This window comes from Penicillium subrubescens, assembly GCF_028828155.1.
Source record: "Penicillium subrubescens strain IBT 31985 chromosome Unknown utg000002l_segment0_segment0, whole genome shotgun sequence".
Taxonomy (NCBI): Eukaryota; Fungi; Ascomycota; class Eurotiomycetes; order Eurotiales; family Aspergillaceae; genus Penicillium; species Penicillium subrubescens.
The window spans coordinates 2297877-2312974 of record NW_026643152.1 but is presented as its reverse complement, the minus strand read 5'-3'; the positions used below and the strand labels follow the sequence as shown (position 1 = coordinate 2312974).

Here is a 15098-nt window from a genome sequence, read left to right as displayed (position 1 = left end):
GGAAAAGTTGCCGAGATCTGACTTGATAATCGATTGGGTTTGATGCCAAGTTGGGCAGCTCGAGTCAGAAACAGGCCCCACTCAGCCCTCAATCTGGGGGTATAAGAGGCGCTTGGTCAAAATCTCGCACGACCTTCTATGAATGGCTCCAGGTATGTGGCTTGACTGCCCTATGGCTTAGTTCATCCGTGGAACATTCTTCTATTCTTCTATAATTCTAGGTTGAGTTCTCTGTTCACTTTCTAGAGTCTACTTTGGTATACATAATCGCGAGGAACTGCAGGGACCTAGGCTATGTCAGCCCAAGTTTAGCGCTGCAGGACTTGCATGAACGGTGGAATAGATTCCTCGATCCAAGCGGATAGGAGATCCTCATTGGTGCAGGGTAACAAGCTAAAGCTGCAGAGTCGAGCTGACGGCGCATCAATACGAAGAATCGGGTCGCCAAAAAAGAACGAGAATCATGAATACCACGGCAAGCTGGAACATATGTATGGATCCAAGGTTCATTGAGAAATACCTCATTTTCAAAAGTAGGTAGAGCCCACCGTATACAACCCACTCCTTCAAAACACTAAACTCCAAATAGACACAAGAAGAACACAATTGTATTTGCACAGATCGGCAGGCTCGCCAACATGGGAGCCAAAATGGCATATCACATAAACAAGATATGGGCCAAGGAGATTGGAGAGATGTGATGATGGGGCAAGGGGTATCAAAAGTCGCACGCACGACTCGGACTCAATAAGGGACGAAGTGAACACTGATCACTCGGGTTTCCACGCTGCGCTGCCCATTCCAGGAATGAAAGCATTGCTAGACAGTCGTTGGTTTATTCTGAGAATTTTCTTCCCCATACTTACTGAAAGGTAGATGGAGGATGAGGAATTTCGACGGTTTCCACATCTGCAATGGCGTTGTGGTCATCTCAGGTGGCACCGAGGGCAGGGAGTGCACCAGGAACAAGGGCAAATGAACGGGTTTTGTCCCCGTTCGGCCGTAATCGAAAGGTAGGCTAATTATGCGAATCGCTTGAAGATGATCTCAGGGTCCTCATGCCACTCGTCCGCGCTCACCCACATCTGTAAACAATGAGGTTAGTTATCCAGTTCTCAGACCACTTTTTCCAAACTTCCCCATACCTTTCTGAAGGTGCTCAGACCAGCAAGAATGCTACCACCGATCCACGTTGTGTATTTGCGCTCAGCGGGTGCAGAGATTCGAATCTTCATGTCCTCGACGGCAAGTCGTTTGATTTCACGCATGAGGCGATCGGGGAAGTTCTTGCACAGCGTCGAGCCACCAGAGAGGACAATATTGAGGTATAAGGATTTGCGCAGGTCCAGGTCGGTACGAGTAATGGCATCTTGAACGATCTGGTGGACACCGGGGTATTCGAGGCCGATCAGTTCAGGGTCGAAGAGGATTTCAGGGGCGCGATAACGTTCTTGACCAATCTGCAAAAGAAAGAAAGACGGGGGTCAGTAAAGGGGTATTCTCAAGCGTCGACTGTGTTGCACTGGCAAGACTCACCTTGATCTTGTGCCCGTCAGGTAGCGTATAGTCGATTGCCTTGGCATCCGACTTGTGATAGCTGTTCATCCACTCCTTCTCTTCGCGCTTGGGGTCCAGCGACACGTAGCAGACCTTCTCCTTGATCATCCGGACGACCTCCTTCTCAGCACTGGTGTGCAGAACATGACCAGCTTTCCGCAAAAGCAATTGCATCTGTTCTGTAACATCGCGACCGGCCACGTCGATTCTCCGAATACTGTTGGGGATAGCGAAACCTTCGAATACCGGCACCGCGTGGGAGACACCATCTCCGGAATCCAAGACCACACCCGTCGTGCGCCCAGATGCGTACAAAGACAGCACAGCCTGGATCGACATGTACAGAGCCGGTACATTGAAAGCCTCAAACATGAGCTGGGCGGCCATATCGCGGTTGGCGCGAGGGTTCAACGGCGGTTCGGTGAGCAGCACGGGGTGCTCTTCGGGGAGGGTCTTGAGCTCGTTCTCGTAGACGTAGTGCCAAATCGACTCCATATCCTCCCAATTTGTAACGATTCCATGCTCAAGCGGATACCGGATCTTTAGTAGACCGCGGAGGTCCTGCGCGCGCTGGCCGATGAATGAATCGCCTTCCAGACCACCGGCCATGACCCGTGGGTGTTTTGGGCGACCGACAAACGACGGGAAGTAACATGACGGGATTTCTTCGCCTGCGAATCCAGCTCGAATGGTACCGCTGCCATTGTCAATGACAATCGGCACGTTGTGAAGAGTAGCCTCAGCCATTGCGGGGAGAGGATGTGAAAGAGGGAGATCGGGGGGTCGGGAGGTCGGGAGGTCGAGGCGCAAGTAGTTGAGACGGCCCCACGGCCTGGGATCGACGACTCAGGGTATCAGGAGGTATGGTCGGAGACAGAGAAGCATGTACAGACTCAATGCTGGAGAAAATGTACAACCGTGGTGAGAGCGTCAGGAATGGAGAGAGTTTCTGCGGCTTCGCGTCGGGAGTTGTCAACAAGAAGCTTGGGCCAATGATGGTTCCCGATGAGGTCCCGTCCATCTTTGACTAGTCCATCTTGAAGGTTGATCTATCGCATCTGGTACGATGAAATCTACCATGATTTGTTATACAAGATGATATAATTTTCTATGCTAAAATAGATGTTCGTACCAAGAATATCTGTGTATCTAACAATAAGGTTCTTGTTCTGTACTTGAGCTCCAACTTCGGGCAGCCAACATTGTGGCTGTAATATATATTGGGTTGTACTTAGGTAGTAAACTAGTAGCGTCTGAAAAGCTGAAAAAAAAAAATAATAAAGCCGTCTCGATTTCAGGAGGGCTCGCATTGATTGTTATTAGCCAGCGAATAGGATCTATCTTGTTGTATCCTTAATACGCCTTATGTACATACATTCTCTAGGAAGCCTCGGTCGACCCAATTTCCATCAGTATATAAGGTGACGTAGCGACCAAACAAGCTTATACCCCGGCCTGCCGTCTGTAACAGGGCAGCAAAGTGAGTTCTAGCCGTATCTAAACTGATCACAATGTGGCATCAAGGTAAAAAGGGTGAAAGGCCTAGAAGGGAGATCGGGAGCAAACACAGGGCAGTACATGCTACTTCAACCTGGGTGTGGTGTAGTAGACACGATGGTGCCTTATGTCTTTCCACTACTTTGCAGGGGCAAAGGAAACTTCGAATACCGAAAGATATTGATCGAAGAAAAAGACCGCTCTTCATGAGTAAAGTGTCAGTAACTATCACTGCTAGGTCACATCTCATCATCACTCTGGAGCAGAGAGCATCATACCTTATCACTAGATGAATGTGGTGAAACCAACATTCAACATTCCAAAGACTCAACAAAGGACAGAACAAAAAGTTCAGTCCACCCACGACAGTTCATCCCCCATCGGGATCTCGCGACCCTTCTGGCCGTGGCGGAAGAAGGGCGCCCGCTCACCCTGCTTGACAGCTTGGCCAACAGTGCTGGGGATATCACTAACTCGAATGTCAGATACCATAACGAATTCACAGATGAGAGATATGAGAGATCACTCACTCAAGTTTGCCAATGATGGCATATCCCAGGCCGGCAAGTTGATCGGCCAGCTCCTGTTGGTGGTTGTCGGCTAGATCAGGGTTGGGAACAACCACGAGTGGCACGCCCGCACGAAGAGCGTCCAAGATTGAGCCGGTACCTGTTAAATAATGAGAACCCAGAAATCATGTCACAGAGCAGGGTCAGCAACTCACCGGCATGGCTGATCACCATTCCAAGCTCCTGGAAGTCGCCGGGGTCGTCTCGGACCATGCGGAGATATGGGATCATGTTGGGGCGAAGATCAAAGCCACCGATTTCAATACCGTGGTCAATATTGCCGCTCTCATACTCGGCACGGTAGGCGTCAAAGACTTGCTGGCCACCTTTGCCATGCTGGATCAAGAGACGGGTGAACTTGTGCTTCTCCAGCTCCGCCAAGAACGACTCATGGAGGACGGCCTGGACGAGCTTCTCGAACGGTGCCGTAGCTCCCACAGTGACGAGACAGAGCTTGACAACCATGGTGCAGGATATGAATATGTGTTGGAAAAATGATACAAGACGCGGAGGAAGTGTATGAAGGTTGGATCATCTTTCACGTCGCTGTCGCTGCTGTTGATGGCGTAAGTCACGTGTGTGGCTCAAAGGGGACTAGCGTGGAGCGGACTTGACATTGGAAAACATCGAAAAAAGGTACTTCCGCCAACGTATCCGCGCAGATCCACGCCCGCAACAATGGCTTGTGTTGCTCGGTCATTGAATCGCTCAGCTCGAGTCCTGGCTCAACGGGGGCCAGGATTCATTCCTACACGTTCATTTTCCGTCTCGCCATTCCGATTCGTGACCGAGGACCCGGTCCTCCCTCCACCCCCGAAGGAACTCAAAGCGGAGGACTACCCGCCTGTCCCTGAATATTCGCCCGACCTCCTGACCAAGGGGGAGAGATCTATGTATGACATGCTATCGCCAGAGGAACGGGCAGCTTTCGATGCCGAGAACCAACGGATTGTGGCCGATTTCAATGATCTCGAGAAGCGCGCCGCGGCTTTCGCGGAGATCCAGAAGAGCGTTGACCAGATCGACAAACAAGAGGACATTCGTTTTGAGGACATCCGATCTAAGGTCCGGGGTTTCTGGGCTGAGGATGACGGAGACGAGATGGCCCAGGTGGAGGACGGTGACGAAGATATTCAAGACGACGAGATTACTTCAATGGCCCATGCCGAGATGGAGTTGCACCGCGAGATGAGAGAGTACGCCCGCATTGCGGCCTGGGACATGCCAATGCTGAGCAGTAAGGAATCCCTACATTTCGTTTCGGCTTCTTGAACCAGCCCTGCTGATAGCGATTCCCTTTCCAGAGCTCGCCAAACCCTTTACGCTACCCCCGGAGACGCACATCCTCCGCTTCCGCTACACTATATACATGGGCGAGCAGCACCCGGCTGAACCCAAGGTTGTTGTGGAGCTTGCATCCCGCGATCTGACTCCCAAGTACCTCACGGAGGCCCAGCGCCAGACATTCCTGAAGTTGGTTGGCCCCCGGTACAACCCCCAGACCGACGTTGTCAAGATGTCCGCCGAGCAATTCGGATCCCGCGCACAGAACAAGCGGTACCTGGCTGACGTTGTCAACTCGCTGATCCAAGAAGCCAAGAAGGGCGACTCTTTCGCGGATATCCCTCTCGACCTGCGCCACCACAAGCCCAAGTTCCGCCCTCAATTCCCCGAGTCCTGGAACATGACCAAAGAGCGCCGGCAACAATTGGCTGCGCGCCGCAAGGAGCGTTTGACAGCTCAGTCTTCACGGGAAGCTATCGTGGACGGCAACCAGATTGTGTCCGAAGCTGTGCTGGCCCTCCCCGAGCTGAACCCGGCTCTGAAGGCTCGCGCTGCGGAAGAGCGGGAGAAGGTTGCTGTCAAGGTTGGAGCACGTCCATCGAAGAGGCCGGTTCGTCGGTAAAGGACGTTGATTGGCGATGTATAGTTATGCTTTGCATGGTCTCTTTGGGGTGTAAGACAAAACTGCGATCAGACATTTGCGAGGCGCGGGCGCATATCCTAGGAGGTCTAATCGGCCCTATTTGTTTTTCTCAATGTACTATAGCCACTTCTTCATTTATTGTTTCAATGTACCGGCGCCTCGCTGCCAAATTTATTGAGAATGATCGAACATGATAATCTTTGTAATTTTCGTAGGGAGTCGCACTCTACGAGGGCTTCGTGCGGTACCTTTGCATTTGGACGTAGCCAATCATCTCACAGAATGTCACGGGACCACGCCATGCCACAGCATGCTAACCTTAAATCAACCTACATCTACAAGATACGGACCACTTGGAATGGAAAACGGATAAATTTAAAAATATTTTCAATTCTTCTTCAAATGGCCGCTTTCGGAAAGGAAAGGGAATCGGGGGTCACCCACAAGGGGGGTGTCCTAAGGTATGAACCAACCAGCTCCTCCCACTAACTAACTTCCAGCACGTTGTCGTTTGGACTCAGCATGAATAGAGCGCCCTGGACATCCCGAAGGGTACACAAGTCGACCGCCATCATGTCGAGAATTAGGAACAACAACGAAGGCCAACACAGAAGGTAAACGAAGAAATCACAACGCAGGGGGCAAAAACCAAACACACAACCGAGTAACTCCCAACGAACGCCCTCGTTCCACATGTCGTTCATGTTCGTCGGATTGATCGTCATTCGTAACCACCGATCAAGTATCTTGCTCCATGGTTGTCTTTTTTTGATCCTCAAGTGCCGCCACAAGGGAAGACAGGTGTCGGGAGAGGAATCGGTTGCCATGTTCATGTTCAAGTTGCCAGTTGACATTGGGTATATCATATCACACAGAGAACCCTTTCTGGCGTTGTCGGCAAATCGCGGGGAGGAAATCATGGAAATGCCCGGGTTGAACAAAATAGTCGCATAAATGTATCATCGTATTCGGTCACATCACAAAAGATCAAGGTTAGATCTCTTTCATATGGTCACATGCAGTAAGGTCATAGATGGCAGAAGAATGTGCAGAGACTCAAAAACCGATTTGTGCATATCTAGTGCTGGCCCATATAGGGATAAGCAGACTGACCCTTGGCACCGGTATGAACCTGGCCGTTGATGAGAGCCATTGCGTAAGTGGTGTTGACAGCGGGGGCAGGGCGCTGAACGGGGGCGCCAATGGGGCCCCAGTTGATCAGGGGCTCGTTGGGATCGATGGGCTGAGAGGTAGCAACGAGCTTGCGGATCATAGGAGTCAAGGCTGGGGCAGTGGTCTTCTCAGTAGTCTCATCCTTGGTAAGACTGGCGAATGGATCAAAAGGAGCAGCACCCTTGGACTTGGCGGCAGCGATCTTGTCGCCATCAGCGCCGAAACTGAAGACACGACGGGTCTTGGTGCGGAAGAAGTTCTGCTCGGGTTCCTCCTTGGGGACGGGGCTCGCGTACGAGGCTTCAGGGGTCAGCTGGCGAAGGCGAGCAGTCATAGAAGTCTTACGGGCCATAGTCTCCTTGTCCAGGGTTGGCTGACCGGTGAGAGTCATATTGGTCATGGGATTAACCAAGGGGCTGGCCAAAAGGTCCATCCCGGGGCGTGAGCTGATGCTGAACGAAGAGCCGCTGCTGGTAGGGCGAGACTCGGTGCTCGGAGTATCATCACCGTGAGTCGCCTTGACGATGTTGGCGGGGGGAGGAATCACACCATTGCGACCATTCTTGCCCCAGTTCAAGTTACCACCGCCCTTACCGGCGGCGGTAAAACCACCACCACGGGGAGACTTGTAACGACCACCACGAGGGTGAGGGTGACCGTGGCCGGGGTGGTTGCCATTGTTGTTGTTACCGGTATTATGGGTGACATTTCCATTGGGGTGGGCGTGGGCAGAGTGGCCAGTGGTGCTTGCGTTGTTAGCGGTGTTATTGATGCCCTTGGCGTGGCCAGAGGGGCCAGCGGTGCTCGCATTGTCAGCGGCGTTAGTGGTGCCATTGACAGAGACAGAGGTACCGGTGGTGCTCGCGTTGATAGCGGCAGGATGGTGCTGGATGGCCCTCTGGGCGGGCTGATCGACGGCAGCTTGCTGGGGCTGTCCGCGGTGATTGTTGCCATAGTTGGCCTGCAGCAGACTAGGCACGTTGAACTTCTCGCGGTACCAGCGAGGAATGTCACGAAGACCAAGCTTCTCCAACAGGGTGATGTCACTTGGCATCTCGTGCTTGTACAGGCAACCTACAAACCGCGGGGGTTAGTCTGATGAAGCGAGAGCAGGATCATGGCACAACATACCCTGCTGCTGGTAGTCGCATTCACCGTGACGGATCCAGTAAGAGCAGAACTCCTTCTTAGCGTTGAAGCCCTGTGAGAAATTCAGTCAGTGAGATGGTCAATGTGAGAGAAGCGCGATGTCAGTCACGTACCTGCTTGTGGCCACCGCTGCCGCGAGTGTTACCGTGGTAAACAGGTGCGGTTGACTGACGACCAGTCACAGCCTCAGTGAGGGGAGCCGCAGTGGGAACGGAAGCACCATGGTGATGATATAGGAATCCGTTGATAGCCATACGCAGGTGAGTGGGAAGGGTTTCATCAGCCATAACCTTGAGCAGGACGGCTTCCAGCCGAGTAAAGTCCTCATCGTTGGCGATGGCACCATGGCCGACCGGAGCAACACCCTCAAGGGTCCATGGCTCAGAGCGAGGCTCGGAAGCACCACAGCTGATCATGCCCTGGGTTTCACCGGGAGTGAGAGTGCGGGAAACACCATGAACAGAGACACCGGCAGGAAGGTCATCAAGTGCGATGAGAGGGGTCAGCGACCCGTTGGAGCGGCTGCAGAAAAACAAGGGACGAGCCTGAGAGCTCATGATGGATGCTACTCAGGTGGTCTTGTTGAAGGGAAGCTTGAGGCTTGGGAAGTTGTATGGTACAAGGGGGGTTGGTGAAGGTGACGAAGGTTGGGGGAGAAGGAAGTCGGAAGAGGGTTGAGAAGGGAAGAGAGGAGAGGAGAGAAGGAGAAGAAGAAGAAGAAGAAGAAGAAGAAGAAGAAGAAGAAGAAGAAGAGGAGAAGCGGCAGAAATAGTCGAAGGATCCGGAGGAAAGCAAATTGGGAAGACGGAAAGGGGAAGGCAAACAATCGCGAGCGCTGCCTCGGAGATCCTGAAGGCAGACAACCCATTTGCTATCCGGAATCTTCCAAACAAATCAATGAGTTGCTACCTCATCCCACCTTTGATACTGCATACAATACACACACAATGGGTCGAATGGGTATTACTTGGCTATATACGAGACAATACACTACAAATAATATAATGAGCCTTTGTGATAGAATGATATAAAACGATATAAAACCACACAAAACCGCATAAAATCGTACAATGTATGGGGCTGTCCAAATAAGCTTATTTGTGAATTGCCGAATCAGGAACGGCGAGCGCTGCCTATTTGTGGGGAAGGGCAAACAGCAAACATCCAACATGGCCAGAACTAACCAGAAGAGGCTAAGGGCGTGACTCAACCTGGAGGTGCGCTGCCTTGGGGGCTGCGCTGCCTTGATATCAAGCCTCACGTTCTCAATGGCTCAATTGGGCGAATCAGAAGCTGGTACAGAAACAGCCCTGCATCGGTTGGCTGCAGCAAGTCCCTGGCCCAGATGGAAATAGTGTCCTCTACACGTTTTGGTGCAACAATGGGGGCTTTCTTCCAGTTATGTTCTTTCAACCCATTGTCCAGATTGCAGGCACTCTTTCAAAGCTATTGTGACCTGCAGGTCGTTCTCTTGGCTCAATATAAACAAAACTGTTATCTACCTTGGACGACTACTTCAGCAATATTAATGTTTTGCATCTTTCCAGCCTTCAGTAACGTTTAAGAGCCCCTGATTCATCATCGTTCGTTGATCCGAATATGAAATTGCTGACATGTCTGCTTCCCCTCAGACCGGAGAACCACAGACACCGACGATGACCAACGAGGTTATTCTGGCCGTTGACACCGTGCAGGATACGGCAGACCCAAAATGATACCACCAGAACCATAGCCCTTCCGCGACAATGCAATGCTATGCCTCGGCGAGTGACTTGAATCATATCTTACAACAGTAGGGCACGATGGGGTTCCATCTCGATGACCTGGAACGCACTGTCTTGCTATTGTACACTTGAAGACTCCCTGGAAGACGGTGCAAGCATTGATAGAAATTAAAAATCTGAATACGAAAGAGAATTGATATTGTACATATGCTAAAGCATGCTGAATTGCTAAGCAGTTCTAATCTAACAACGGAGGGGGTATCTTCGATCATCGCTCATTAGGAAGGATTAAGAAAGGAAATGAAGAAACCCTGGTGTGGCTTTCCACCTTTTGGTCTGTACGAGACAGTCCCGGGGAGAAAAGAAACGAAAAGAATGTGCATCTCCAGAACACGAAAAACAAGAGAATACCGAGTCCGCAAGTGTGCAATGGCACCCGGTGCTGCCCAAATGCCGTAGTCAACGACTAGGAAGATGCTTGACGGTCCACAGTCATCAAAGGTCCGGTTGTCTCACGGGCTTGTGCAGGGGTGGTTGTAGGGGCATATGGGCTTTGATAAGACCCAGGCTGGGGGATGGTGACATTGGCAGGCGTCGAGTCGCCAGTCGAGGTTTGGGATGTCGCTGCCGGAATGAGATCTGGCATCATGGCTTTCTTGCGGGCAGCCTGGAGGTGACGAAGGACTCCCTTGACGTATTTCTTGGCAACAGAGACAATCTCTCGGTCTTCCGTGCTCTGTCGCAAGGCCGCCAGCATGCGACGAACTTGGGTTTCAGAGTGGAAGTGCGCACAAGCACGTCTTCCACCAAAGTGCGCAAGGCCGCACAACGGGCAGTGTTCAACGCCGGCTTGCTTCAGGCGGCAACGGCCAAGTAAGTGGTACTGGTTGCACGCAATACATCGTGGAGGGAGATCCGAAGTGCCATCCAAGCCCATTGTTGGTTCAGGTGGCGGGGACTGGACACGGTGGAAAAGAGCAGTCTTCAGCTGCTTGGGAGGCGACGTCTCTTGACTATCGGCCATGTTCTTAGCAGCCTCTGTATCCTCTGCAAAGTCACTTTCTTCGGCTTCCTCTTGCGCTTGAAATTCGACATCACTGTCGCCTATCTTGCGATTTTTGACAGGAGAGGGCATGGCCGGGTGGGGCTCCAGGGCATCATCGTCCTCGCGAATAGTTTGGTAGTTAACTGTGGCTCGCTTACGCTTGCCACGTCCAAGTCCCTCCGCTTTCTTGAACTCCTCTTCTTGGGCTTCGCGCTCCCGCCGAAGAAGGATTTCTGCCCAGGCAGTGGTGTCATCGGGGCTCTCCTCGTCCACAGCGACTTCCTCGAGTGTACCACGGTCTTTCTGCCACACACGGGCGAAGTTGAATTGTGGCTGCTCTGTAGAAGAACTTGGGGTATCTGAAGCGATCTGCTCCGCCTTTTCTACCTGGCTGCGGTCGAGAAGCTTGTCGATGGACTCCCCATCGTAATGAATGTCCCGCGAATTGTCGTCACTGAACAAATCTGAGGCACCATGTTTGAGGATGGACTCTAGGTCTTCCTCCTCCTCGCTAGCTTCCATGCGCTCAATCAGTACGTGATCGAGAGCCAGCTTGTTCTTGCCCTTTTGCATGATCTTCTCTTCCACTGTTGCCCGAGTGGTCAAGTGGAAGACCAAAACGGTGTTCTTCTGGCCGATTCGATGAGCACGGGAAAGGGCTTGCATGTCTTGCTTCGGATTGAAGTCGGGATCCATGATGATGACGGTATCGGCAGTGGCAAGGTTGATGCCCACGCCACCCGATCGAGTCGATAGCAAAAAAGCAAAGAATGGTGAGTCAGGCTCATTGAATGCATCAATCTGCTGCTGCTTCTGCCGGGCAGTCAACTTTCCATCCAGTCGACAGTAGGTGAGGCCAAGGCCAGTGAGGAAATCTTCGACGATGTCGAGATTCTCCAGGAACTGACTGAAGATCAGGACCCTATTTCCACGCTCTTGCAGTTTTGGTAGCATGATATTCAACAACTTGAGCTTCCCCGAAGCCTCGACCAAGCGCTGGAAAGCCAGGATGTGGTCATTCGTCTGTTCCTCAATGGCCCTGTTGTAGATGAAAGGATGGCAAAGACACTTCCGAAGCTGTACCAGGATATTGTTCAAGTTGTGCTTTTCAGCCTTCTTGAGTTGGTCGGTCTGCTTCTTGCAAATTGCCTGAATCAACTGTGGGTTCTTTTCCAGGATCGATTTGTACAATTTCTTTTGTACAACCGACATCGATACTGGGATGATGATCTGCACCATAGGGGGAGGAAAGGCAGAACTTCGGCTTTCGTACGACGAAGGAAAAACGGACGGATCATCTCATGGAGAGATCGAATGTTCTCCGCCGTTAGATCGCCATATTTTTCCTCCAATTTGTTGGCATCCTTGTTCGGGTCGAGGAATTGAATCAGGTTGAACAACTCTCGGATGTTGTTCTGCAGGGGCGTGCCAGTAAGAAGCGCTTTGAAGTCAAACTTCATGCGACAAAGCCGTTCATAAAGCTGCGACTTGTCATTCTTGAGGCGCTGTCCCTCATCAACGACCAGTCCGGCCCAATGGATCTTGTTCAAGACTCGCTTGGCCTCCTCATCAACCATGCTCTCATACGAGGCAATCACCACATGACATTGAAGTGTTTTGCCACCTTGTGGGAACATCTCATAGTCGTTCGCCATCTGACGTGCGAACGCCGAGCCAAAGTACGTGACGACTCGAATTCCGGGTGCCCACATCTTGATTTCACGCCGCCAGTTGGGGACCGTAGAGTTAGGGGCAACGACAAGGAATGGCCAACATGAGTGTTTCTCGATCAAGGTTGCAAACAGAGAGATCACCTGCACTGTCTTGCCAAGACCCATGTCGTCGGCAAGAATGGCGTTTTGCTGTTTCATGAACATGTAGTAGAGCCAATTCACACCGTCAAGCTGGTAGTCCATGAGTTGGCCACCAATGATCAGCTCAGGTTGGGTGTTCAGAACCAGATCTTGTTCGAAGTTCAAACGCCTGATATTGGCGAGATGGCTCTTGAGGGCATGTCGATTCGGCGGATCGATACTGTCACGATGCAGCCAGTCATTGAAAGCAAGCTTGAAGTCCTCCCATCGATCAGTGTCCTTTCGGTCTGGGGGCGTTTCCCAAACAGAGTCCTCGTAATTCAAGCCCTTGTATTTGACGAATGCCTCTTTGACAAACTCAGGGTTGGTTTGATCATCAAGGTCAGTACCGTCGGGAAAGGTCACGTCAAAGACGATGTCAACGCGAAGATTCTCTTCTGGAATCGCCTCTTTGGTTGTCCAAATAGGCTTTCGTGCTTTGTGAGAATTGAAGAATGCCCGACGCATCGCGGCGTTGCTGACCCCCCAAACCCAGTCTCCAGGCATCCAGGTAGTGCGGAAATACGACTTCAGCTTCCACTTGACAAGGTATTCCTTTTCGACCTCTGGAATAAGCTCGGCCAGAGGAAGTCTCGAGCCCTTGGCGGGTGGGGTTACGAGACGCCATGCAACTAGAGCTTCAATATCACCAGGGCAGTCGGAGCAGTCTTTGCATTGCCAATGAGTCGTGTAGTGGGATATCACCTCCGAGAGATCTTGGGACGAGTCTAGAGAAAGATGTTCGAAATGGAAAGCTCGCTGGCACTTTGCGCACCGGAAGAGGACATCATCAATGTTGTTGACGCGAGCCATGTCAACATGGGTAACAGGGTCGGTACCGCCATTCGCCACACGTTGCTGTTGCTCCTCTTTGGAAGTGAGACGCTGTCTCAGTGGCTGTGACATTGAACCATCTTCCTTGCAAACGGCACAGCGGCCCAGATGAGGGGAAACGTCATGTTTACTATGTGCGACCCCAAGACACCGGCGACACTGCAGAATGAAGTAGTCCTCACCAATCTTGGTGACAAGGTGTTCACGGCTGCTACGCGGACCAAGGCATTGCTGATGATACGACGAGCTGCACCCCTGACAGAAGATGAGGGGTCCTCTGACTTCATCATCTTCAAAGTAGTTGCAGGTAGAGCAGCATGCAAAGTGTCGCAGTCGGAATTCATCATCCCGCGGAAGCTCAGGAAACGCTTCTCGGGCCCCAGAGTACTTTTGCCGTTTGGGTGCCTCGCTTTCAGCTTCCGATAAGTCGTCTTCCAGTCGCTCTCGCAAGTTTTGGCGAGTGCTCTTTCGGGTGCGAGTAGAAACACGAGTTGGCGCTTCCAAGTCAGAAGAATCGTCATCCTCGTCGGAAGATACGATCACCTTTCTGCTTGTCCTCGTCGATCGACGGCGTCTTCTGGGGTAACGTCCATTGAGCTCGTCGCTTAACTCATCCAGATCTTCGTCGGAGCTGGAGGACTCTGGGATTTCATAGAACGCGGCGTAACTGCCACGTGCAGAGGATGCTTGACGGCGCGGCCGGGTAGTTTGTCTCGAGGCGCGAGCCCGCTTTCCATATCCTGCCCCATCCCCACCAAAGTAATTGCTTGATATGGATCCGTATCCCACTGTCATGAGCTCATCATCCGATTCCGACTCCGGAACGTAATCATCCAGAGCTTGGGCGCTATTGTCAAGGCTCATGAATGTATCGCGCGACATCTGTGATAAGAATGATCAATGTTAGAAATATATATCCATGATTCGATGTAAGGAGGGTGCTCTCACAGTTGAGCGTTCCCCACTGGCAAGCCGAACGGTGTACAACGGCTTCTCGGGGTTGCTCGAGTCTATCCACATGATACGTCGGACCTTGAAGTGACCGGGGAGATATTCGTAGTCACTGGGATTGTCGACTATGGGAACCCGGATCTCAATGCTCGAAAAGTTCATAGATCCAGCCTTTTGACTCGGTCGAACCTCTTCCATTGGCTGCTGAGATCCGGGCTCATCGGCTGTTGCTGCTGGGCCAGGTGTCGAAGTCTCCAGCTGCGCAACCATGGCGTCTGGATCATCGGACCCTGGGGAATTCATGTCTTCTTGGTGAGACATGTTGATGAGAGGTTCTGTGGTGTGCGATGAGCCAGAGCGCTCAGGCAATGCACCGCACACACAGTCACCGAACGTAGTGGAAGTGATCACCAAGTTGAGAGCATGGTGAAGAAGTGTGTGAGAGGTGGTGAGGGTTTTTGTGAGATGGAACGAAGTTGATTCTGATCAATCTGCGAAGACTGTAGCAGAACCAAAGAAGTAGGCGAAGCGAGTTCGAAAGTGAAGAAAGGTCGAAGGGAAGAGACGCGAATGCTTGAAGGGACGCGTTTAGTGAATTGATCCTTATCGATAACGGATCGGATCAACATTAATCCGGTCTAATTTATCAAATAGGTTTGGCCGTGCTCGAAAACCATCTGCCACGCATCTGGATGATGATGCTTTCATATTTCCCAAAGACGAGCCTTGGTGCGCAATTTTCGGTCTTTAGAGTGCCCTTTGCAGTCAGATCTGTGCGCTATGCTTCGTTGAATTCAGCTATCGGCCGTGGGATCCGCA

The 15098-nt window shown here is 51.7% G+C and overlaps 5 protein-coding genes across 5 annotated transcripts; 1 reads left to right on the top strand and 4 right to left on the bottom strand.

The window, feature by feature from the left end:
* Positions 1-369: 369 nt before the first annotated feature.
* On the bottom strand, positions 370-2535 carry N7473_002219 (actin-related protein ArpA). The gene is made up of 3 exons (XM_057148159.1): positions 1537-2535; positions 1146-1460; positions 370-1085 (listed from the first exon to the last, which is right to left on the bottom strand). The coding sequence occupies exons 1-3, from the start codon at positions 2302-2304 to the stop codon at positions 1023-1025; spliced, it is 1146 nt and encodes a 381-aa protein (XP_057011813.1). The 5' UTR covers positions 2305-2535; the 3' UTR covers positions 370-1022.
* Positions 2536-3405: 870 nt separating this feature from the next.
* Positions 3406-4088, bottom strand: alg13 (N-acetylglucosaminyldiphosphodolichol N-acetylglucosaminyltransferase catalytic subunit ALG13; the record flags this gene model as incomplete). Its single annotated transcript, XM_057148158.1, has 3 exons — positions 3406-3523; positions 3585-3723; positions 3779-4088. 3 exons carry the CDS (start codon positions 4086-4088, stop codon positions 3406-3408), a joined length of 567 nt encoding a protein of 188 aa, XP_057011812.1.
* A 213-nt stretch (positions 4089-4301) lies between these two features.
* N7473_002217 (mitochondrial 37S ribosomal protein mS35) lies at positions 4302-5529 on the top strand (the record flags this gene model as incomplete). Its single annotated transcript, XM_057148157.1, has 2 exons — positions 4302-4860; positions 4928-5529. The coding sequence occupies 2 exons, from the start codon at positions 4302-4304 to the stop codon at positions 5527-5529; spliced, it is 1161 nt and encodes a 386-aa protein (XP_057011811.1).
* A 1099-nt stretch (positions 5530-6628) lies between these two features.
* On the bottom strand, positions 6629-8429 carry N7473_002216 (uncharacterized protein; the record flags this gene model as incomplete). The annotated part of the gene is made up of 3 exons (XM_057148156.1): positions 6629-7797; positions 7855-7924; positions 7986-8429. 3 exons carry the CDS (start codon positions 8427-8429, stop codon positions 6629-6631), a joined length of 1683 nt encoding a protein of 560 aa, XP_057011810.1.
* A 1633-nt stretch (positions 8430-10062) lies between these two features.
* Positions 10063-14600, bottom strand: N7473_002215 (uncharacterized protein; the record flags this gene model as incomplete). Its single annotated transcript, XM_057148155.1, has 3 exons — positions 10063-11858; positions 11915-14210; positions 14277-14600. 3 exons carry the CDS (start codon positions 14598-14600, stop codon positions 10063-10065), a joined length of 4416 nt encoding a protein of 1471 aa, XP_057011809.1.
* Positions 14601-15098: the final 498 nt, after the last annotated feature.

What these genes read in the sequence shown, in the direction of transcription:
- N7473_002219 (XM_057148159.1), bottom strand. Translation starts at nt 2,304, where the DNA reads ATGGCTGAGGCTACTCTTCACAACGTGCCGATTGTCATTGACAATGGC. An exon ending in CTGACGGGCACAAGATCAAG is followed by an intron (nt 1,461 to 1,536) that starts GTGAGTCTTGCC and finishes TTTCTTTTGCAG; the next exon opens with ATTGGTCAAGAACGTTATCG. An exon ending in GTCTGAGCACCTTCAGAAAG is followed by an intron (nt 1,086 to 1,145) that starts GTATGGGGAAGT and finishes CATTGTTTACAG; the next exon opens with ATGTGGGTGAGCGCGGACGA.